This window comes from Grampus griseus (assembly GCF_964374135.1).
Source record: "Grampus griseus genome assembly, chromosome: 14".
Classification (NCBI taxonomy): domain Eukaryota; kingdom Metazoa; phylum Chordata; class Mammalia; order Artiodactyla; family Delphinidae; genus Grampus; species Grampus griseus.
In genome coordinates this window covers 45,625,381-45,650,045 of record NC_139008.1, presented here as the reverse complement: position 1 = coordinate 45,650,045, position 24,665 = coordinate 45,625,381, and the positions used below count along the sequence as shown (strand labels likewise).

The 24,665-nt window shown below is 40.6% G+C and overlaps 1 protein-coding gene across 3 annotated transcripts in view; it reads right to left on the bottom strand.

The window, feature by feature from the left end:
* Positions 1-24,665, bottom strand: part of KIF16B (kinesin family member 16B) — a 280,303-nt gene that overhangs the window by 48,843 nt on the left and 206,795 nt on the right. For all 3 annotated transcript variants that reach the window (XM_082670031.1, XM_082670032.1, XM_082670033.1), the window contains one exon: positions 18,301-18,390. In XM_082670031.1, coding sequence (XP_082526157.1) covers positions 18,301-18,390 — 90 coding nt within the window. The remainder of the gene's footprint in view (positions 1-18,300; positions 18,391-24,665) is intronic.

Genomic DNA, 24,665 nt, shown 5'->3' with positions numbered 1-24,665 from the left:
GCAAGACAACGGGACTGCAGCTAAAGGAAGCGCGAGCCTCAGGCTCTATTTAAGAAGCTTCTGGGAAAACCCAAAGACAATAGCGGAAACACAAACAAGGGCACTTGAGGACATTTTTGCCACTGACACCACAGCCAGGGCAATTGTAGCCTATATGGTAGCCAGATAAATACAAAACTGCATGCTAAAAACCTATCTACCTCAGCTCCATTCACATGACACACCATCTTTCAACAAAAATTACAATGCATGCTAAAAGGCAAAAAACAGTCTGAGACTATTCTAAAATGAAAAAAGCTGATTGAAAAAAGGAAATCCAGTGCCTCCACACCCTGCACCCCTGCCCCCTCCTCCCCCACTGTCTACATGCTCAAAAAAAAAAAAAATGAGCAAGAAGAACTCAAGAAAGAGATGAGAGAAACAAAAACAGGAGAAGAAAAACAGTAGTAGAAAGTCCCAGTAGAGGAAACAAGAGTAGCATGAAGACAATAAAAACACAGGTTAGCCTATGGCATATAGAGCAGAGAAAATAACAAGGCAAAATGAAAAATGCTAAGGGAAATGAAACGTGACCCAAGAGGTTTATAAGTAACAGAGAAATGTCTTTAAAGTGTGCAGTCCACAGGCAGACGTTCTCAAGTGCATAAGAACTCAGGTAAAACACATCAAGGTGAACCTTTCAAAAACGTACAGGATGACCAAAAATATCCAACCAACAGACAGCACGATGCAAGGATCTCAGGAACGAAGAAACCACTGTAAATACCACCTCTACTTAAACCCACAACTAAGACAGAATGATGCATGATTTATGTATAAAAAAGGAAACTACACATAATTTATGTATAAAAGAATGTGCTATATCGTGACTTTATAAAATATAATTTTTAAAATTGGGTAGGTGGGAGTAAATAAAATGTGATAATCTTGGCTTTGTTATGAGTCAATTATTGTTTTAATTTAATTTTTTAATACAGGTTCTTATTAGTTATCTATTTTATACATATTAGTGTATAAAATATTATACACATTTTATTATACACTAATATTATACACTAACTTATACATAATAGTGTATAAAATATTATACATTAATATACATACATATTAGTGTCAACCCCCATCTCCAGATTCAACCCACCACCACCCCACCCCCGATTTTGACCGTTTGGTTAATAAGTCTGTTCTCTACATCTTTGTCTCTATTTCTGCCTTGCAAACTGGTTCATCTGCACCATTTTTCTAGATTCCACATATATGTGTTAATATACGATATTTGTTTTTCTCTTTCTGATTTACTTCACTCTGTATGGCAGTCTCTAGGTCCATCCATGTCTCTACAAATGACCCAGTTTGGTTCCTCTTTACGGCTGAGTAATATTCCATTGTATATATGTGCCACATCTTCTTTAATCATTCGTCTGTCGACAGGCATTTAGGTTGCTTCCATGACCTGGCTATTGTAAATAGTGCTGCAATGAACACAGGGGTGCATGTGTCTTTTTGAATTATGGCTTTCTCTGGTATATGCCCAGTACTGGGACTCGTAGGTCATAAGGTAATTCTATTTTTAGTTTTCTAAGGAACCTCCATACTGTTCTCCATAGTGGCTGTATCAATTTACATTCCCACCAACAGTGTAAGAGGGTTCCCTTTTCTCCACATCCTCTCCAGCATTTGTTGTTTGTGGATTTTCTGATGATGCCCACTCTAACTGGTGTGAGGTGATACCTCATTGTAGTTTTGATTTGCTTTTCTCTAATGATTAGTGATGCTGAGCAGCTTTTCATGTGCCTCGTGGCCATCGGTATGTCTTCTTTAGAGAAACGTCTATTTAAGTTTTCTACCCATTTTTGGATTGCGGTGTTCGTTTCTTTAATATTGAGCTTCATGAGCTGTTTATATATTTTGGAGATTAATCCTTCATCCGTTGATTTGTTTGCAAATATTTTCTCCCACTCTGAGGATTGTCCTTTCATCTTGTTCATAGTCTCCTTTGCTGCGAAAAAGCTTCTAAGTTTCATTAAGTCCCATTTGTTTGTTCTGTTTTGTTTTTATTTCCAATACTCTAGGAAGTGAGTCAAAAAAGATCCTGCTGTGACTTATGTCAAAGTGTGTTCTTCCTATGTTTTCCTCTAAGAGTTTTATGGTGTCTGGTCTCACATTTAGGTCTTTAATATATTTTGCGATTATTTTTGTGTATGGTGTTAGGGAGTGTTCTAATTTCATTCTTTTACATGTAGCACTCCAGCTTTCCCAGCACCATTTATTGAAAAGACTGTCTTTTCTCCATTGTATATCCTTGCCTCCTTTGTCATAGATTAGTTGACCACAGGTGCGTGGGTTTATCTCTAGGCTTTCTCTCCTGTTCCACTGACCTATATTTCTGTTTTTGTGCCAGTACCACACTGTCTTGATTACTGTGGCTTTGCAGTATAGCCTGAAGTCAGGGAGGCTGATTCCTCCAGCTCCATCTTTTTTCCCTCAAGACTGCTTTGGCTATTCAGGGTCTTTCTTTTGTGCCTCCATACATATTTTAAAAGTTTTTGTTCTAGTTCTGTAAAAACTACCATTGGTAATCTGATAGGGATTGCACTGAATCTGTAGATTACTTGGAGTAGTACAGTTATTTTCACAATATTGATTCTTTCAATCCAAGAACATGGTATCTCTCCATCTGTTTGTGTCATCTTTGATTTCTTTCATCAGTGTCTTACAGTTTTCTGAGTACAGGTCTTTTACCTCCTTAGGTAGGTTTATTCCGAGGTATTTTATTCTTTTTGTTGCAGTGGTGAATGGGATTGTTTCCTTAATTTCTCTTTCTGACTTTTCATTGTTAGTGTATAGGAATGCAAGAGATTTCTGTGGATTAATTTTGTATCCTGCAACTTTACCAAATTCATTGATTAGTTCTAGTAGTTTTCTGGTGGCATTTTTAGGATTCTCTATGTAGAGTATCATGTCAACTGTAAATAGTGACAGTTTTACTTCTTCTTTTCCATTTTGTATTCCTTTTATTTCTTTTTCTTCTCTAATTGCCATGGCTAGGACTTCCAAAACTATGTTGAATAAGAGTGGCAAGAGTGGACATCCTTGTCTTGTTCCTGATCTTAGAGGAAATGCTTTCAGTCTTTCACCATTGAAAATGTTTGCTGTAGCTTTGCCATATATGGCCTTTATTATGTTGAGGTAGGTTCCCTCTATGCCCACTTTCCAGAGAGTTTTTATCATAAATGGATGTTGAATTTTGTCAAAAGCTTTTTCTGCGTCTATTAAAATGATCATATGGTGTTTTTGTTTTTTTTTTGAAGTATGCGGGCCTCTCACTGTGTTGCCTCTCCCATTGCGGAGCACAGGATCTGGACGCACAGGCTCAGCGGCCATGGCTCACGGGCCTAGCTGCTCCATGGCATGTGGGATGTTCCCAGACCGGGCCACGAACCCGTGTCCACGGCATCAGAGGCGGACTTTCAACCACTGCGCCACCAGGGAAGCCCGATCATATGGTTTTTATTCTTCAATTTGTTAATATGGTGTATCACACTGATTGATTTCAGTACATTGAAGAATCCTTGCATCTCTGGGATAAATCCGACTTGATCATGGTGTATGATCCATTTAATGTACTGTTGGATTGTTTGCTAGTATTTTGTTGAGGATTTTTGCATCTATATTCATCAGTGACATTGATCTGTAATTCCTTTTTTTGTAGTATCTTTGTCTGGTTTTGCTATCAGGGTGATGGTGGCCTCATAGAATGAGTTTGGGAGTGTTCCTTCCTCTACAATTTTTTGGAAGAGTTTGAGAAGGACGGGTGTTAGCTCTTCTCTGTTTGATAGAATGCACCTGTGAAGCCATCTGATCCTGGACTTCTGTTTGTTGGAAGATTTTTAAGCACAGTTTCAATTTCATTACTTGTGACTGGTCTGTTCATATTTTCTATTTCTTGCTGGTTCAGTCTTGGAAGGTTATACCTTTCTAAGAATTTGTCCATTTCTTCCAGGTTGTCCATTTTATTGGCAGAGTTGCTTGTAGTAGTCTCTTAGGATGCTTTCTATTTCTGCAGTGTCTGTTGTAACTTCTCCCTTTTCATTTCTAATTTTATTGATTTGAGTCCTCTCCCTCTTTTTCTTGATAAGTCTGGCTAATGGTTTATGAATTTTGTTTATCTTCTCAAAGAACCAGCTTTTAGTTTTACTGATCTTTGCTACTGTTTTCTTTGTTTCTATTTCATTTATTTCTGCTCTGATCTTTATGATTTCTTTCCTTCTGCTAACTTTGGGTTTTGTTTGTTCTTCTTTCTCCAGTTCCTTTAGGTGTAAGGTTAGATTGTTTATTTGAGATTTTTCTTGTTTCTTGAGGTGGACTTGTATAGCTATAAACTTCCCTCTTAGAACTGCTTTTGCTGCATCCCATAGGTTTTGGATCATCGTGTTTTCATTGTCATTTGTCTCCAGGTATTTTTTGATTTCTTCAGTGATCTCTTGGTTATTTAGTAACGTATTGTTTAGCCTCCATGTGTTTGTTCCTTTTTTTTCTCTGTAATTCATTTCTAATCTCATAGCGTTGCGGTCAGAAAAGATGCTTGATATGATTTCAAATTTCTTAAATTTACTGAGGCTTGATTTGTGACCCAAGATGGGATCTATCCTGGAAAATGTCCCCTGCGCACTTGAGAAGAAAGTGTAATCTGCTGTTTTTGGATGGAATGTCCTATAAATAGCAATTAAATCTATCTGGTCTATTGCGTCATTTAAAGCTTGCGTTTCCTTATTAATTTTCATTTTGGATGATCTGTCCATTGGTGTAAGTGAGGTGTTAAAGTCCCCCACTATTACTGTGTCACTGTTGATTTCCTCTTTTATAGTTGTTAGCATTTGCCTTATGTACTGAGGTGCTCCTATGTTGGGTGCATATATATTTATAATTGTTATATCTTCTTGGACTGATCCCTTGATCATTATGTAATGTCCCTCCTTGTCTCTTGTAACATTATTTTAAACTATATTTTATCTGATATGAGTATTGCTACTCCAGCTTACTTTTTATTTCCTTTTGCATGGAATATCTTTTTCCATCCCCTCACTCTCAGTCTGAATGTTTTCCTAGGTCTGAAGTGGGTCTCTTGTAGACAGCATATAGATGGGTCTTGTTTTTGTATCCATTCAGCAAGCCTGCGTCTTTTGGTTGGTGCATTTAATCCATTCGCATTTAAGGTGATTATCAATATGTATGTTCCTATGACCATTTTCTTAATTGTTTTGGATCTGTTTTTGTAGGTCCTTTCCTTCTCTTGTGTTTCCCACTTAGAGAAGTTCCTTTAGCATTTGTTGTAGAGCTGGTTTGGTGGTGCTGAATTCTCTTAACTTTTGCTTGCCTGTAAAGCTTTAGATTTCTCCATCGAATCTGAATGAGATCCTTGCTGGGTAATCTTGGTTGTTGGTTTTTCCCTTTCATCACTTTCAATATATCATGCCACTCCGTTCTGTCTTGTAGCATTTCTGCTGAGAAATCAGCTGTTAACCTTATGGGAGTTCCCTTTTCCCTTGTTGCTTTTAATAATTTTTCTTTGTCTTTAATTTTTGTCAGTTTGATTACTATGTGTCTCAGTGTGTTTCTCCTTGGGTTTATCCGGCCTGGGAAGCTCTGAGCTTCCTGGACTTGGGTGGCTATTTCCTTTCCCATGTTAGGGAAGTTTTTGATTATAATCTCTTCAAATATTTTCTTGGGTCCTCTCTCTCTGTCTTCCAGGACCCCTATAATGCGAATGCTGGTGCGTTTAATGTTGTCCCAGAGGTCTCTTAGGATGTCTTCAATTCTTTTCACTCTTTTTTCTTTATTCTGTTCCACGGCAGTGAATTCCACCACTCTGTCTTCCAGGTCACTTATCCATTCTTCTGCTTCAGTTTTTCTGCTATTGATTCCTTCTCGTGTATTTTTCATTTCAGTTATTTTGTTGTTCACCTCTGTTTGCTTGTTCTTTAATTCTTCCATGTGTTTGTTCTTGAATTCTTCTAGGTCTTTGTTAAACATTTCTTGAATCCTCTCGATCTTTGCCTCCATTCTTTTTCCGAGGTCCTGGATCATCTTCATTATCATTTTTCTGAATTCTTTTTCTGTAAGGTTGCCTATCTCCACTTCATTTAGTTGTTTTTCTGGGGTTTTATCCTGTTCCTTCATCTGGTACCTAGTCTTCTGCCTTTTCGTTTTGTCTATCTTTCTGTGAATGTGGTTTTCGTTCCACAGGCTGCAGAATTGTAATTCTTCTTGCTTCTGCTGTCTGCCCTCTGGTGGATAAGGCTATCTAAAAGGCTTGTGCAAGCTTCCTGCTGGGAGGGACTGGTGGTGGGCAGAGCTTAGTAAAACTTTAATCCACTTGTCTGCTGATGGGTGGAGCTCAGTCTCCTCCCTGTTGGTTATTTGACCTGAGGCGACTCAGCACTGGACGCTACAGGCTCTTTGGTGGGGCTAATTTCGGACTCCGGGAGTGCTCATGCCAAGGAGTACTTCCCAGAATTTCTGCTGCCAGTGTACTTGTCCCAGCAGTGAGCCACAGCCACCCCCCACCTCTGCAAACCCCGCTAGCCTTCAACGTCTGATTCTCTGGGAATTCCTCCTTCTGTTGCCAGACGCCCTCTCGGGTTGGGAAGCCTGATGTGGGGCTCAGAACCTTTACTCCAGTGGGTGGACTTCTGTGGTATAATTGTTCTCCAGTTTGTGAGTCACCCACTCAGCAGTTATGGAATTTGATTTCATCGTGATTTCGCCCCTCCTATCATCTCATTGCAGCTTCTCCTTTGTCATTGGATGTGGGGTATCTTTTTTGGTGAGTTCCAATGTCTTCCTGTCGATGATTTTTTAGCAGTTAGCTGTGATTCCGGTGCTCTCACAAGAGGCAATGAGTGCACGTCCTTCTACTCCACCATCTTGAACCTGCCCATCTCAATTGATCATTTAGAAGAGCGAAACAACACTGATAATTTATAAAATGGAAACGCAACTACTGTTTTAATGGTTTTTATAATCTTTCTTAATGTCACATATATTTTAGAGGCTGTGGTGGAGAAAAATTTAATTTGAATTTCATCAATTTCTTCAGTTTTACTTGATTTTCTTTCACTTCCATTAAATTCAAGTAAAATTAAATTTAATGTCTGTAATTAAAAATAGCATATCGTTTGAACCCAATGTTATAAAGTTATTTCATTCTTTCTTCCTGTTCTTGTTTGTCTCATTTTAATTTCTTTGTATCACTCTACATATCCATCCTGTTATCTGTGCCTATTTATTTAAGTACTTAAAGTAATGTTCATTAAATGGTAATTTAATTATATTTAGAGAATGATTTTGAATAATCTGTTGCTTCTTATATTATGTGGAACTTGTATAAATGAGCATGCATCATTTTTATAGAAACAATAAAAAGTGATTATCTTTTTTACATATTTAATGGAACAGTTAAATTAACACCATATGGCTTTTTCTTTTAATAACCTGGGATTTGGGGCAATCAGATTTCAAGTCTCAGCTCAGCAAGGAGGTGGTTGTATAATATCTCTAGTTCTTAGTTTCATCGTCTGTTAAAAATGAAGGAGTTGAACTGAGATATTTCCATTTCCAGCTCTGAAATTCTGTACCTCAGGTACTGATGATTAAAATCTCTCTATGTTGAGTTCCAAGTAGCACTTTAGATACCATGGAGGTATTTTACCTATTAACTTGGCTATATTGCTTTTGAGGAGTGTACCTTTCTTCCCATAAAATCTTCACAGCATTCTTATTTGAAGTAAGAGAAACGTGTACAGGGAAAATAGAGCCCAATATAATAATGAAATGTTACTTTTCAAAGGTTGTAGAGTAGAAAAAGGGCAGAAACAAACGGGAATGCAGTATTCATGAGAAAACCCATAAAACTGTACCACTTCCTGCTATAACCATTATCCTTACAGCAGGAGTGGGAAATGATGCAAAGACAATTGAGCTCTTATGGGAAAACTGTACATTAAAGTTAAAAATGACTGAGGTCAAATATATTGGATATTTGTAAGAGACGTGATAGGCCTAGACAACACTGGAAGAAAACTGAACAACAGCCCTATGGCTTACTTTGTGTAATTATGAAATTTGATTATGCTGAGTAAAACATAGGAAACAAATGAGAATTAAAATAGCACATTTCTTTGGCCTAAGTGAAATAATGACAAGCTTATTCTGCAATTCAATAAAGAAAACATATTCTAAAGATAAAAGGACTTAAACAGAAGCCATTAAAAAAATGAAATCAGTAATTTTGAGGCTCACTGATTTCCAATGAAATTTGTCTTGCCCTTCTTTGCTGCTTGTGGAGTCTAAAAATCCAAGTGATCAACTTTATTTTGCATGTTCGAGAAACAAGCCCATAACTTTCAGGCTGAACAATAGCTCTATATGAAGAATTATCAATGGAGTAAGAAAAGACAGTGGCTCCTTATAGAACTAGCTAGCCAGTTTATGGAATTATTTGTGAATCTCAGTTTTGGGAAAATAAAAGCATTGAGTATCCATTTATTCATCAAGTTGGCTAGCTATATGTATATGTATAGATATTAGAAATACAGTCAGCATTCTCTGTTGCTTTGTAATATTTCTTAATGATCTTAATGACCTCAGAGTGAAATTTTCATCTACAAGCTGGCTTCTCCCTTTCTGATTCCCAGTGAACTGACACAGCCTGATTTCTTCTAAGAGTCACCACACTCAAATCCTGACTTCAATATTTATTACGTTAGAATAAGATAGGTCGGCCAGTCTGCTGCCATCAAAGAGACAAATTAAATGTAATGGAAAAGTCTGCTTTTATTAAAAGTCTTTTTCTCTTAGCCAAGTTCACTTTTTAGGTTAGCCAGGTGGTCCTGACGGCAACAGACAGCATAGGTTTTGATATATGGCATCGCTGTTCCTTTGTATATAAATAATGGCAGCCCTAATATAGAAAAGAAATTAAAGTGAGCAATAAAAAGTCTTGCCTATCTTTTATGATTTTACAACAATTAAGCAGCTAACACTGGATTATAAATCACTGAAGGGAAACTGAGAACAACTGAGAACAACAACAGTAATAAAGTATGGAATCTTTACTAATGAAAGGAAAGTATCTGACTTTTGTTACCACCTAATAAAAGTGCACTTTATTGTCATTCCTCATTCACTAGGCATTTTCTTTACTCCTGTTAATATTTGGCTACCTAACCAGTATCCAGTTTTTAAAGATTAGCGAGAAAAATTCTATACGGCAAATCTATATGGTCAAATCAGCTTTAACCTGTCTTTTTCCAGTAGACGTACCTACCTGACAACAGCCAGCATCTGAAACACCCACGCTCTACAGGTTTGTGGTTGTAAATTTCAGTCACTCCAGCTTTTGAGGAATACAAATAATGAAAACTCATCAAAGGGCTGCCATAACTCTCCCAGCTGACTAGATGGAAGCATTTCTGACTACTCAAAATTAATAGTAGCTCCCAAGGCCTTATAAGAACAGCTGTCACTGAGAAATATACTCACAAACAAATAAGTAATTCTCCCAGTTTGATTTGTTAGAGGCATGAAGCGGCAACTCTTCAGGGCAACCTATGGGTTATCAAAGGAGCAATGAGCTCCCGTAGACCTTTGATATGGTAATGTGAGCGTACCATGCACTATTTATGAGCACGTGCTATGTGCCTCGCCCAGAGCCTGGTACATTCTAGACTCTCATTAAGGATCTGCTCAGTGAACAAGGCAGAATCCTTTGCTGGTGGTCCACATGGAACAGCCAGAAATTATAATTAGGACATTCCACCAACAGAAGCTGCTGTCCTGTCATCACTGAAGTGCTAAAACTTGGCGAGATCCTAGGTACAAAACCACATTTGGAAATGTATCAATACTTAGGACTGCCCTGACTTTGTTATATTTGGTATAAAATACAAAATAAAATAAAATCCCACTCCTCCCAAAGCCAGTATCAATTTTATTTAGGTATGAGCCAATGAAGACAGATTTGAGAACTTTAATAGATGTCCCAACAATTTTTCAAAGTGAGAAACATTTCAGATCTGTGAGAATTTCATATTGCATTTTTATGAATAATTATGCAGTTGAATTAACTCAAATGCTTGTATTTTCCATCCGTTACCGTGATGCTAAATTGTCCCTTTCAGGGACTGAGACGTGACAGGAACCTGTCATTGCCATGACATTCAATAGAAGGAACCCCATTTCTAGTTTTCATCCATGGGGTCTCGCTATGTAACAGATTTTTCTAGGGAAGAGATTTTCTTCTTTCTGGGCTCATCTGGACAACTCTGAAAACTTCCCCTTCTTGAGTGAACATGGTCATGGAGACTCAGGAGAAAGAAGAAGGACTAGGGGTCAGGAGACATGAACCTTGCCTGGGCCACAAGTCTTGATGTGACTTTGAACAAAACTCTCCCTGGGGATCTGATTCCTCATTTCTAAAATGAAAAACCGGACTACCCAATCTTTAAGGCCCCTTGGAGTACTTGATTGTCTCATAATGTGCAAGTGGTTCCAGCCCACTGTTACAGAAGTTTCCCTGCTGGTTGGAGAGGAAAGCCTGGTACAAGTCTATGTTTCACAGCCTTTGGTGATCAAAGAGGCAATTAACATGTTTTCATTGTCTAGGTTTAAATGTGCCTGTCATTAATTTTGACAAGATTATTTGTCACTGGAAATCACCTTTTAGATTTGGTGATCTGTAACAATGACTGTAATAATGAAAAATCAATAACGCTCCCAAAGTGGATGCGAAAGAAATGACAGGCAGCATCTTAACCAACGGTCCAGAGAGCAGCATTTGGGGAATATTTTTTTCCCTAACTACACACACTCTCAGATCCCATGTCAGACTTCCTGAATTAGAATTTCCTAGTTTGGGTCCTGGATCCACATGTCCCAGAAAAGCTTCCCAGCTAATTGGTGCCTTTTGCTCCCCAACCCACCTTTGAAAGAAGTGATTTAAATACTGATTATCTATCAGGTAGAGAGAATCATATGACACAAGCCATACAGTGAGGTAAGTGGGCCTCTGATAACGTACCAGGTCAGGAAGCTGGCAGCATTCTATTTTTGCCTACATAGCTGTGTGCTATTTAAAAATTCAAGGAGGCTGAGCGCTTGGCGCGGCTGAATTTATCTAAGGTTTACTGAATGCTCCCTGTGGCTGTGGTTGGTAGCATTATAATTTGGGTGGTGGGTAGATTTGCAATTTTTATATTAAATTTGGAATGCTGGTTATAAAACTGTTTAGAATGCATTTCAGTGATGGATGGTAAATGGCTGTCTAAGACAAATACAAGGCCAATAGCCAGTTTCTTTTCTTTCCCTTTTTTGGTGCTACTTTGGGAAAATTACTTGGGAAATAAAGAAGGTTAAAAATGGTTCTATCAGTACAAACTGAAAGTTCATATACAAACTACATAAGCTCTTGCCCTAAACGTTTTCTTCTCTCCCAATGGTATTTACTGGGCACCCAGACACTGCCAGATGTGAGACTGAACAGTTGCTCTAACACAGCAATCTTTCATGTTTTACTCGAAGCCTCTGAAAATATTTTTCTCCCTTAGCTCCGTAACAGGGAGAAAGGAGCCCCCCTGGGGATATGGCTGATGGAGGCTGATCCTGTCTGACACTTAGGGACCCTGAAGACTCACTGTGATAACTCAGTTATGATGCAGACAGGCAACACACCTGTCCCAGTAACTTAGGCTCTCACCACACATGGGCAGTCAAGTTCCCTTAGCATTTATTTAGATTGTACATTTTAATACATAAAATATCCCATTTTCATGGTTCATCCTCCTGCCTCTGGGCAGAAGCACAAACCTGCTTCAGAATCACTATTAGCTAAGATTATAAAAGGGCCCTCAACAATCGACTCCAATGCGTAACTGCTTCCACTGTGAGATGATTCTCCGGAGCCCATTAGGCTCCAGCACTCAGGAGGGAAGGCTCCTTGTTAACTGTACTAAAAAAAAGTCCTCTACAAATCAGACAGGGCTTAGCATCTCTGGACCTCCTAGAAGGAGCAGCTCTCTCAGTGACCCTCTGATCTTCCAGCCCCGTGTCCTACCACTTCATGAAATACATTCAGAGCCCACCAGACCACTCATCCAAAAGGGGAGAAGGGGATAGGACACTAGGTCTTCACTATTCATTCATTCTACTGGTTGAAAGGGGATGTGGTTTTAAAATAGTCCTTTCTCTTCAGCTTCTTGATGAGCTATGTTTTTGTCCTGACTGACTCTCAGACTATGACCTGGATCCAGAGGTAAACTTCATGGACACTAGACATCAATAGTAACTCTGCCTCATCCATAGAGAAAGGAGAAGACGACACTTACTGGGGCTCTGTTTCTGGGCACATAACTTGATTGATATTTAAAAGGATTATACTGATTTTAATAGAGTGGAAAATGCATAGTTTTCATACAGATAAAGATCACTGCGGCAATGGTTCGCATGACCAAATTTCAAAGGCATGCTCTCCGGCAGATGCGGCACAATACTTTGTGGCTACTTTCAATAACATATTTCATCTGAGGCTCTCACAATCTTTTGCAAACTAGCTGTGGCATGATCATTTTACAGATGGGGAGTCTGAAAACACAGGGTTTAATCTGATGAAGATCCACACAAGGTCAGCGAACGGGCGCAGAGAAGGAAAGCCAGGAGGAGCGATTATCTTGCACAACACATGTCAGCGTATAAAGAGGACAAACTAATTCAAAACAGGAGGCGAAGCTATTTAGAATCCAGAAAAAAATGCTAAGCTGAAAGAACATAAATAAATAAAAATAAAACAATTTTAAAAACCTTGAATAATGCAGCACCTCTAGTGAGAGCTCAACCCACTCACACAGTGAATCTGGAAATAGAACGAGCACGACGCTTACATATGAGCCCAGTCACCGCAGGCAATCTGTTCTTCTTCCAGTATTATTCAGGACAGATAATTTAGTTTTCTTTTTTTATTCTGAAATTTGTTACCATACAAAATAATGCATTAAATTTTTCTTTGATTTCTGCTTTTTCCCTATCTTCAATCCCCACACCCCAGAGTTTCAGAGAATCCACTGACTTCTCATCCTTTCAGTTTGTAAGTTCACTCTGCCTGTAATAACCCCTAGGTTCCTTCTATTTTCTTCACAGACATATGTTATACCTAATAATCAACAACCCTGCCTGCTTTAATTGGTTCACCACTGAATGAATATAAAGTATCCCTTGGAGGCCCTTCAGCTGACATCATTCTCCTTAAGGAGACATTATAGTAAATAAATAAGCAAATGAATGTGAGTCAACAGGGAGATGAAAAGACTGAGACGAATGATGGTTAAGGAATTCTTAAAACCCTCTCACTAATGGGGGTGAAGGCCCTCAGCGCTCTCAGCCCACCCAGTTTCTGTGTGTTCTTTCCTAATCTTGGTTTTTTGTAAATTAAGTCTTTAACAACAGTTGAGCAATTACGAAATTTCTTCATGGAGCAAGTCTGCACTTGCAGACATGCTGATATCTTCCAGAATGTCCACAGCGAAGTACTCACAGCAGCAAAACTCTGGAAACTACTCGTATGTCCATCAAGAGGATTCTGGGAACCTGGTCAAGTGTTATGCCAACTTGGTACCACTGCTCATGGGAAAATGATAAATTGTTTGCTAAACCGATAAATTGTTTGTGGACCAGGGAAACGAGAGCTATTTGGTAGGAAGCCATACCGTAAGGCTTCTCTGAGTGAGGTGACTCTTGTAACTCAACATGTCCCTCACGGGGACTCTGGATGTTCTGCCCAGGGAGTTGTGCCCAGGGAAAGTGCCTCTCCTGTTGCATAGGATTCTATGGCAGAGTGGTTCTCGAATCTTCCCCACGTGGGGCTCCTCTCCTAGCACCTAAGCTATTACCTGCGAGAGGTGGCGCAAAGAGAACAGCATCTGGACAGCTGTGTGGACTGCAGTTGACGCTGTTGCCAGACCCCCTCCATGCCTCGGCCCTGCCGGGAAGCAGTGATCTCTGTCTTACATCGTTCCTGGGTCACCCAGTGCCAAGCGTGGCCTATGGGAGTCCTGTGAGTCTGAATGTTTAGTTGGACCCAAGAAGACCTCCTAAGGGCATTGCAAATGATTACTTCTGAGGATCAGATTAAGAGAAACTTTCACATTCTATGTATATATCTTTGAATAATTTCAGTCTTTAACCATAAATATGTAACTTATTATCTGGAGAAAAAAAGACTACTGAAAGAAAAAAAAAACCTCCATAAAAGGAACTGTCACATCAAACTATTTTAGAGGTCTACGCCCAGGAAAACATGGCTAAGATTCCACAATGAAATGGGAATGAGTAGGATGTAACTTTAGATAAAGTTCCAAAAGATTAAAAGCTATAACCAAATCTACAGTTTTGAGGTGAATCTCAAATTCTCTATCTTGGTAAGTATATCACAAATTCTGGATATACTGAATTCAAGTGTGTTTTTTCAATATTTTTTCAGCTTGATTAAAAATTTGGAACCTTGTATGACTAGATAAACTTAATACGTATCATTTAAAAAATGATCACCAACCATTTTGTTATGCAATTAAGACAGCAAGAGTAGTTTTCTATTTTCTAATTCCATAGAAATAATGAGTCCAATGTGGTGAAGGGATGAGGTAAATAAAACTTGTTCCCACTTGGCTATGAAACAGCCATTCCCTGAGAGGAAACTTTCAGCATTCTTCCATATGAACCCTTTGGCTCTCTTCCCTGAAGAAATACTGTCTTTAACAAGCCCAATAATTTCCAGGATGTTGTCAGGCCAAACAGCTACCCCATTTGGAGGCAGCTAATTACTTCAAGAAGACTGACATTATATACAATTATATGAACAATTATAAGATGAATCATAATTGATGAATACCTATACACAGATTATCGATCTCAAGTCCCAACAAACACTCGGCAAGTAAGACGATGTGAAGTGAGGCTGCACAAAAGAAATGTCAACTTAACGAAAAAAATAAACCTGATATTTATCTTGATATTTAAGCTTCATCTTGAAAATGTTAAATGGACGATGCTGCCCTCTCACTGAAATAAGATTTATCACCATCTAGAATGACATGCTACTGTGTGCTTAGAGATAATGCTTCTCCCCGGTTCTGTTTCGATAATATTGTTTGGTTAGAAATAGGGAATAGAGATGAACTGCCTGGGCTTCTGCTCACGGGTTGTGTCACAAGAGGCGAGTCTCTCGTTCCCACCACAGAGACCATGAACATCAAAGGCGCAGCACAGCTGGGCAGGAAGCGCTCAGTGAATTGGGAGGAGTTCGTCAGAGCTGTGGCCAAGGAAAAGTTCTGTGGCACCCAGGCAGCCCTGCAGGGTTTGTAATTAGCTCAGCTTCCCTGTCTCTAGGCGGTGCTTGTTTTAGGATCTCACCACATGGTTTCAACCACTACTCACATTCTCTCTTCTCTTTCAAATACATGCACACATGTCTGTAGTTTCCCTTTCATAACGGTTTTTTGTCCTTATAAGAAAGAAACTGTAAGTCACAAAGCTGGACTCAGTGTGGAAAAGCAACTTCCCATCTTCGTTATCATTTAGATCACGAGTCTATCTTCAGGAAAGGGGTTTCTGGGAGAAGTCCTCTATGAACAGAATGGAAATTCCAGCTGGGTTTCAATGTTCAGACCTTCTTGAATATCATCCAGTGGTTTCCCACGGCACTCAGACTCAGGTTCACGGTGCCACGTGGTCAGGCCCCTGCCCTGCTCTTTACCACACTGGCCACTCTCCCTGGGTCTTCTCATTCTGGAAACACACTGAGCTTGGTCCCATCCCAGGGCCTTTGCATTTGCTGCTCCCTCACCTTCAGCTCTGCTCACCTCCAAATCTTCACACGTCTCTTCTTTTCAGCATCAGATCTCAGCTCAGTCTCACCCCAAGATCACCCTTTCTACCTGCGCATCTAAAGCAGCCCACTGCCCAGCTCTCAGGCCACACTATCACATTGCCTTGTATTTTCTCCACGGCACCTAACATTACCTAAAATCCTCTTATTTACTGGGCTTTGTTTGTCTGTTTATTGCTCATTTTCTCTGCTCCATGAGAGGAGGGATGTCGTTGTCTTGCTCACAATTGTACGCAGTGTGGGGCTGCTCAATACAGATTTATGACCAAATGAAGGAGGAAACCAGCTCGATTTTCTTCATTTGAAGGCCACTTAATTTTTTCAGCATGTATGTAACACACCCTTTTCCCCCTTAAAAATAATTTTACATGTGTGATAATCTCTGTTCATTAATTTTGTCTGGTAGCAGACAACCACTTCAGTTCACAGGTTCACATCATTATTAAACTCAGGTTGAGTTTTCTTCTATTATATCTTTAAAGACGGCTTCTGTCTGCTCCAAAGTTTTCTTTTAAAACACTGATTAGACCTGTCTATTATTGCTTAGCAAATTTATTTAAATATCTCTCATCTCATATTTCAACTAAAATGCCATTTTGTCAGAGAGCCCAACCCTGAAATGTCCTTATACTAAAGTGTCCAACACCTTCTGCCCATCACATTTTATTGATATTTTTCCTATAATGCATATACCTCACATAAAATGGTAACTGCAACTTAGCAAGCATACTTTTTAACTGTTAGTTATTATTATATTTTCCTGGTTTATTGTCAGTCTGTCCTGATATAAATTTAAGATATATAAGAGAAGACACTTTTGTTCTTCTTGTCCACTACTGTATTACTAGAGTTTAGAAAAATGTGCCTATGTAGAATGGCATTGAACTAATGGCACTGAAAGAACTGATAAGAAATAAATCACGGAATGAATTTATACATACATACATATATAGATATATAAATCCTGGTAAAGTTTGTATCCTTTTTTTCAAGTAAATTGTTTTTTTCCAACTACACTGTGGGAATTTAGCAAGTTAATATGAAAATCTGTACATTATTAAAGTACTGACGTAGTACCTTATAATCCAGCAGTTACTGAGCTTCAAAGTTCACTTTAAAAACCAGTTGCTCTATACATTTAATATGTATACAATTACTTCTTGTTATTGTCAAAACTAACTTGGGACATGAAGAGTAAATTGCAGAGACAAACTTAATAAATTGACTTTGATGTAGTTGCTTCTGGAACTGAAGCCTCTTGGGAACACTGAGCTAAAATTCATACCTGAACCTTCTTCAATTTTTAATCGAATACTATTATGATAACTTAACAACAGAATTTCAAAGATAGCTCAATTTTTCCTGGACTCTAGATTCTTTTACACATCAAGGAAGCACTTTACCTACCCAAAGGTATTTCTCTTTATATTGTGTATCAGACAAGGGAGCTTAGAAGCCATGGAGATGTTAAGGAAACATTATGTAATTAACATGAAACAAGTCAGGGACACATGTCTGACTAAATTATTTTTTAGAATATCATAAGACACTATAAAAATGCACTGAAAAGCCATACTTAGGGAAAGCAGGCAAAATAGACAATGATTATTGACTGATTTGTAGTCAGTCAGTTCAAATCAAAATGCCCAAAGAGCTGTGCCTATACAAGGTTTCCTTTAGTTGAAGCAAAAATAAACAAAAAAAAAAATAATAAGAATACATTCACTTGGAAGATACACATTAATTTTAGGAATACCTTTCTTTGCTTAAAAGTATTTTAAAAACCAGTCTTTGTCCAAAAATTTAAAAAAAAGATTACTAATGTATCAATACACTCTGGTTATCTTATCAGATGAAATGCCTCCTTGCTTCTAGATAATTCTGTATTTACTGTCTACCTCCCCTCCATGTGTGAGGGCAAATTAACTTTTATGACTTTACTCCTCATTATGTGGAAGTCTAAGCATTAATGCAATCTTTTTTAAGAGAAAAAAGGGCAAATCTATACTGAAAAATTTATTACTATTTTATTTTAATAGGTCTCACTCATGGCTGAGAAGTTATAAATTGATTAAAATATTTACTTAAAATACACTGTAAAATTTATGAAAAAGATAGAATTCATTTACTGTTGCTTTACTATCACTCAAAATTTTGTGTTCAAAAAATGTCTGAATTGTGTAGAATACAAATGGAACAGAGGACAAAAATTAAAAACCTATCTTTGAAAGACGAGTAATTGAAATAAAACTTGGTGACACTTACAAGCTAATACCTAAAGAGAAAGGGGGGATTGATAATGCAATCAACTCATTTACTTTATAAAACAAATGTTCTTAATTGTAGATAATTATTTCGTAACTCACCTCTGCATACTTCAACTTCAATGTTTTATGCATTTCTCGGAAACGACTGTAACGCCTGAAAACGGTCCACGTCTCATCCAGGACAGTGATCTATTAACCAGGAAAAGCAAAATAAATCAGCATTAGTTGGAGGAAAAATTGGTTTCCTCTTATTTGTTTAAAATAATTTGTTTAATGTATACTGATGTGTATAAAACTGATGATTAATAAGAACCTGCTGTATAAAAAAATAAAATAGAATTCAAAATTTCAAAAAAACCCCAATAAAACAATCATATAATTGTTCTTAAAAAATTTTTTTTAATTGTTAATTAAAACAATTTAAAAATGCATCTTAAAAAAATAATTTGCTTCAAATTAAACAAATTGTTTAATTTGTTTAAAATAATTCAAAAATTTGTTTGTTTAAATTTGTTTCAAATAACTTAAAAATTAACGAAAAGTGATTAGCATGTAAATTTCTCCAGAAGGGAAAATATTAATCTAGCAGCACAAATAAGACTTACAAATAATAACTGTACTCTGCTTAAGCATGCATCTCTGCTTCCCAAATATGATTACGAGCAGCATGTGACTCTGTAAAGTGAAGGACACAGAGTTTCATGGCTTATCAGAAGTGTTCCTCCACTCTCCATGTGGGGTGCAGAAAGGACACCCCACAGCGTGACCTTTCTGTTACAGTGATGTGCCTACACGAAATGTTTACACTTTTATATAAAATGTCAGTGTTGGTTTCCAGATGCCACCGCAATGGACAAGAGAGAAGCAGCAGCAGAGAAGAAAAAGAAGGATGAGGAGAAGGAAGAGGGAGGACAAAGGAGAAGGAGGAGGACAAAGGAAAAACAAAAAAAATCTGTCTGCATCTCAATGATCATTAGTATCAAAACCCACACTGTATTTTGCTTTATTTCGGAGGAAGAATTCTCAGTCCAGCCTCTAACCAGTAGTGGAACTTACTGTTCCTATTGGATGGCAGGTGGACACTGGTGCCCATCAGTCACATACCAAGGTCACGGTGACCAGGAGAGGCTGGGAGACACCACCAGCCTCCACGGTCACACCTGAGGCACAGGCTCCTGATCAAGTTCCCATCTCATTCCCACTCTTCTTCCTCCAAGCTCCAGACCCATGTCCCTAACTGGGAGATGTCTTTCTTTAGATGCCACACACCAACTTCAAGGTCAGCCTGTGTGAAACAAATCCACCCGTTCTCTCCAATCTCAACTCTACATCTCAGTGCATGTCACCACCGTCCACCAAGCCACACCAGACAGACGCTGGTCCCCAGGTCCCCCCAACACACCACAGTCAGACAAGCACCTGGTCCTGCACCCCTCACCTCCTAGGCCTTCCTTAGCGCTCTACCCTTCTATCCTTCACTGCCACTGCCATCTCACTCTGGGCCACCAGGTCTCCCGCGGCCTCGGCCAGGCCTCTCCCAGTGTCTCCATCCAGTTGCCCCTCCAATCCCTTCTCTGCACAATTGACAGGGGAGCTTTTTAAAAACTTAAATCTGATCATTCTACCTCCCCCCTTAAGTCCCCTAGAAGCTTCACGCTGCTCCTAGAAGAAGACCCAGATTTTATATTTGTACCCGACTGCGCACAGCAGCCTCTCCTCCAGCCTCTCCTCCCGCAAGTGTCTCACTCCCTGGAAGCGCACACTCCTTCCCACGCTGGGCCTCTGCAGGGGCCGCGCCCCTCTACTGGAAACCTTACCCCGCACATTAGAGAAACGCCCTTCTCAGGCTGGTGATTCAGCTCTTGGTTCTCCTGCATGTACACCCCAGGGGTGAGCAGGAAAGTCAGGGATCAGTAAACCACAGAGATCAGGAGGGGTAGGACACCCATGCAGGGAGCCTCGGGAGGAAGAGGGAGCCCTGAGTCTCAGCCATCCGCAGGGTCACTCACTTCCCCGAGTGGCAAATTAGATGATTCGGGGTTATCCAAGGATGTACAATATTAAAACTTTCATTGTTCTGGCTCTATATTCATCATGTACAATAGTGTTTTAATTGTGGCAGGTTTCTTCTTGTGAGTTTCTTTTAAAAAGATATTTCTGTAAGGAAAAAAAAGTACGTATGTTTACAAAAAACCATTTAGTAAAAATAGTACCAATGTCACCAAAGCTTGGGAAACACTGCTCCTGGCAGCTCAGCTGGGGGTTTTCTCCCCAGCTCTCTCCTCCTCAACGGACCCCATTGAGCACAATTAGCAAGGGGGTGAGGGCTTCCTTAGGGCAAGAGCACAGCAACATGCCACCTTGGCTGGACGCAAACCAGGTGTCAAGGAGAGACCTGGACACGAGCGGGCGTGACGCTGCCTGCTTGCCAAGAAAGCCCAGGAATGAACAGAACCATACCCGTGACCCGGGAGCAGTAAGATGCAGGATGCTCACAGGGAAACCATCCTGTCCTGGGACTTTGGAATCCAGAGAAAGTCACAGAAGAAGCCTAGGTCTCCCTCCTCCCTCAGACTCTAGTGCTCCCTGGATCTCTGACTGCTTCCACTGTTCCTCTTGAACCCACAGTCAGTCAAGTGCAAAATCCCCCCATCCTCAGCCTCTTCTGGGAATTTCCCGTTCATCTTCACTCTAACTGAGAGCTGGCTCTCCCCGAGGGACCCCTTCCCCTGTAGCCATCTCAAGTAGGGACTGTGTTCTCCCCACACTCTTCATCCTGTTGTGCTGGGAGGTTGGTAGACGCTTTGTTACTTCCATCCAACTTTCACACCACTGCTCCTCTGCCCTTCCTAAAACCCCACCTACGTGAAGCCCACACCTTCGGATCCTACCTGTACCCATCCTTCTCGCAGGCAATTCGCCTTAGTCACATCCCCGACTCCTTGAACGTCTTAGGTTTTGCTCACTGTCATCTGCTCCAATGCTATGGAACTCCTGCCATGAATCTTGGAAATTTCATCAACCAACAGACGATCCCTCCAACACCCCGACCTCCTGTTCCTTGACCTTTGCCCTGGTTCCTCCCTCACCCAACTTGGAAACCATGGGCAATCACTACCACCTTTCCCTTGCATTCAACCTCAAATCTCTTTGTTCTGCTCTTGAAATTCCCTTGACTAAGCTAAACCACAATCTTGGTTAAATCCAGCTGTCTGCTTACTCCCGCCCTGTACCTGCAGGATGGGGATGAAGGAAAACATGCCACCAAATGGCTGCCTGGTCCTCTTTTAAAGTCACGGTCACCACTTTGAGGTCAGCCTGGATGCCTCCAAACAGTCATACCACATTTCCCCATTCCATCCATTCTCCCGTTCTCTTAGATAAGAGTTTTCTAAACAGTTTACTCCATCTTTCTCCTCATTCTCAGATGATAACCTGAGTTCCTATTTCACTGAGAAAGTGGAAGCAATCAATAGAACACTCCCACAACCACCCTCAGCCCACCATGGCCACCATCAGCCTTGTATCTCCTCTTCCCTCCTGCTACCGGGCATGGGATGTACACCACTGCTCCTGGTTAAGGCCAACCCCTCTTCCTAGATGCTGGATTCTAGACTCCACGCCCTCCTGCCTTCTGAAGGAAACTGCAATCAGCAATTTTCTCTTCTCTCTCCTGCACCAACACATCCCCAGTCTCTACTAGATTATTCCAGCAGCATCTAAACTAGCTAGGATTTCTCTCACCTTAAACTTCCACCTTGGCCTCCCTTTCCCTTCCAACTGCCACTCCATTTCTGTCCTTCTTATTATAACAAACTCCTTGCAAGAGTTTATTCTTTTTTTTTTTTTTTGCGGTACGCAGGCCTCTCACTGTTGTGGCCTCTCCCGTTGCAGAGCACAGGCTCCGGACGCGCAGGCTCAGCGGCCATGGCTCACAGGCCCAGCCGCTCCGCGGCACGTGGGATCTTCCCGGACCGGGGCACGAACCCGTGTCCCCTGCATCAGCAGGCGGACTCTCAACCACTGCGCCACCAGGGAAGCCCCGCAAGAGTTTATTCTTGATGTCATCAATTTCCTTCTTCCCAGGATCCCTTCAGTCCAGCCTCAGTTACTCACATTCCACTCAAACTACTCTCATCTACTCTTACCAAGGTCATCAACGACTGCCACAGGTTACTTCATGCTAAACCACTGGTTCATTCTTGGCCCTGATCTGACTTGACCTATGGCAGGATTTGATGGAGCCGACAGCTCCTCCTTGAAACATCTTTTTCATCTGGCTTCCACGCTGCTGCCTCTCTTACCTTAGTTTTCTTTGCTGGGATTTCTCTTCATCCCCCTGACCTCTAAACGTCAAAGTGTCCCAGGGCTTAGTCCTTGAACGTGTTTTATCTTCTACCTGAGCTCACTTCCTTGGTGATCTCATCCCATCTCATAGCTTAAACTTATACCACTGATTCCCGGGATGCTCATCTCTCTCCCTTGAACCCAGACTCATACATCCTACTGCCTACTTGATATGTCTGCCTACCTGGATGTCTAACTGCATTTCAAACTTAACATGGCTAAATTTACCAAAATTAATCTCATCCAGACTTGCTCCCCCATCTCAGTAATGACAATGCCATTCTTCAATTTCTTCAATCCAGAAACTGTGGCATCATCTTTGATGTTCCTCCTTCTCTCACGGCTCACATCCAATCAGTCAGCAAATCCTTTCCACCACACTCCAAATATAATGAGAATCTGACACTTTGCACCGTCACCACCATTAGCATCTTGGTCTAAGCCACCGCCACCTCTTGCCTGGACTATGTTTAACAGCCTCCTACCTGGTCCCCTCGCTTCTGCTTCTGTCTCCCTCCCCGCAACATTCCCCTCACTCCTTTCTCAACACAGCAGCCAAAGTGATCTTGTTAAAAACTGTCAGATGAGGCCATTTCTTTGCTGAATGGGACATCTTCCCAAGGCGTCCCATCTTGCTCAGGGTACAAGTTCAAGTTCTTGCGCTGATCTACAAGGATCTCTACAATTTGTCCCCTCCCTGGCCTCATCTCCCACCACGTTTTCCCTTGCTCACTCTGCCTTCCTTGCTTATCCAGAACCCATCAAACGTACTCCACACTAAGTGTGCCCTCAGGAACTTTGTCTGTGACCTTTCCTCTTTCTGGAATCCTCTTTCCACGTGACTAGCTCCCTCACTTCCTTCAAGTCTTTGCTCAAAAGCCACTTTCTCAGTGATGCCTTCTCTGGATATACCATCTCAAATTGCACCTCCTTACTCCCCATCTCCACACTACTTATTTCTCTTTTCTTATCTTTCTACTAAGCACTTCTTACTACCTAACACGGTACAGTCACACCCCCGAGATATCGTGGGTTGGGTTCCAGACCACCACAGTACAGCGGATTGCAATAAAGTGAGTCACACGAATTTTCTGGTTTCCCAGTACATATAAGTTATGTTTGCACTTTACTGTAGTCTGTTAAGTGTGCAATAGCATGTCTAAGAAAACAATGTACATATCTTAAGTGAAAAAAACACTTTAACGCTAAAAAATGCTAACCATCATCTTGACAATGCAGGGTTGCGTTACAAACCTTCAATTTGTAAAACCACGTAATATTTGAGAAGCGCAATAAAACAACGCCATCTGTATATATTGACTTGTATGTCTTGTTTCTGTCTCTCTTCCCTACTAGAATAAGCTCCAGGAGAATTAGGATTTTTAGCTGGTTTTCACTACACCTTAGAAGAGTACCTGACACACCACGGGCATCCTGATGAAGAACTGGAGGATGGAGCCCCCAGTGGGCTTGTCTTAAGTGCACTCAGGCTTGGCAACAGTGAACCAGCAAGGCCACTGTTCATCTCGCTGGTAGATGAGATGGCCTCCAGCAGAATCAGGATATGGATATAGATACTGGACACCAGCTCGTGAGGCTTTGGCCGGCAGCGTCTTCCTCTTTTTTTTCTTTCTTTCTTTTTTTTTTTTTTTTGGCCACACCACATGGCACATGGGATCTTAGTTCCCTGACCAGGCTTCGAACCCACACCCCCTGTATTGGAAGCACAGAGTCTTAACCACTGGACCACCGGGAAAGTCCTGCTTCTTCTGCTTTGTTGCTTTCACAGCTCATTCATGTCAGACCACATTTTGAAATCTCTAATTAATTCAGCAGCTACTTCACGCTTACTTCATAATTTGGGTTTCACTCCCCTTGCCCACGGTGGCCCCTTTATAAGGCACGGCAACTTCCCTGACAACTTGCACACACCGAGTCTCCAGAGGACAGGGCGGCTGAGTGACTTCCCGGGGAAGCAGAATCAGGGCATTTGGGCACAAAATGATAAGCCGGCAAGAGGAAGATAAAGTCCCTGAGAGGGCCCCCGAAAGCATCCAATGCACTTGCTTCTGCTTCTCGATATCAGCCCCCAGTGCTCACAACGGGATGCAGGGGGA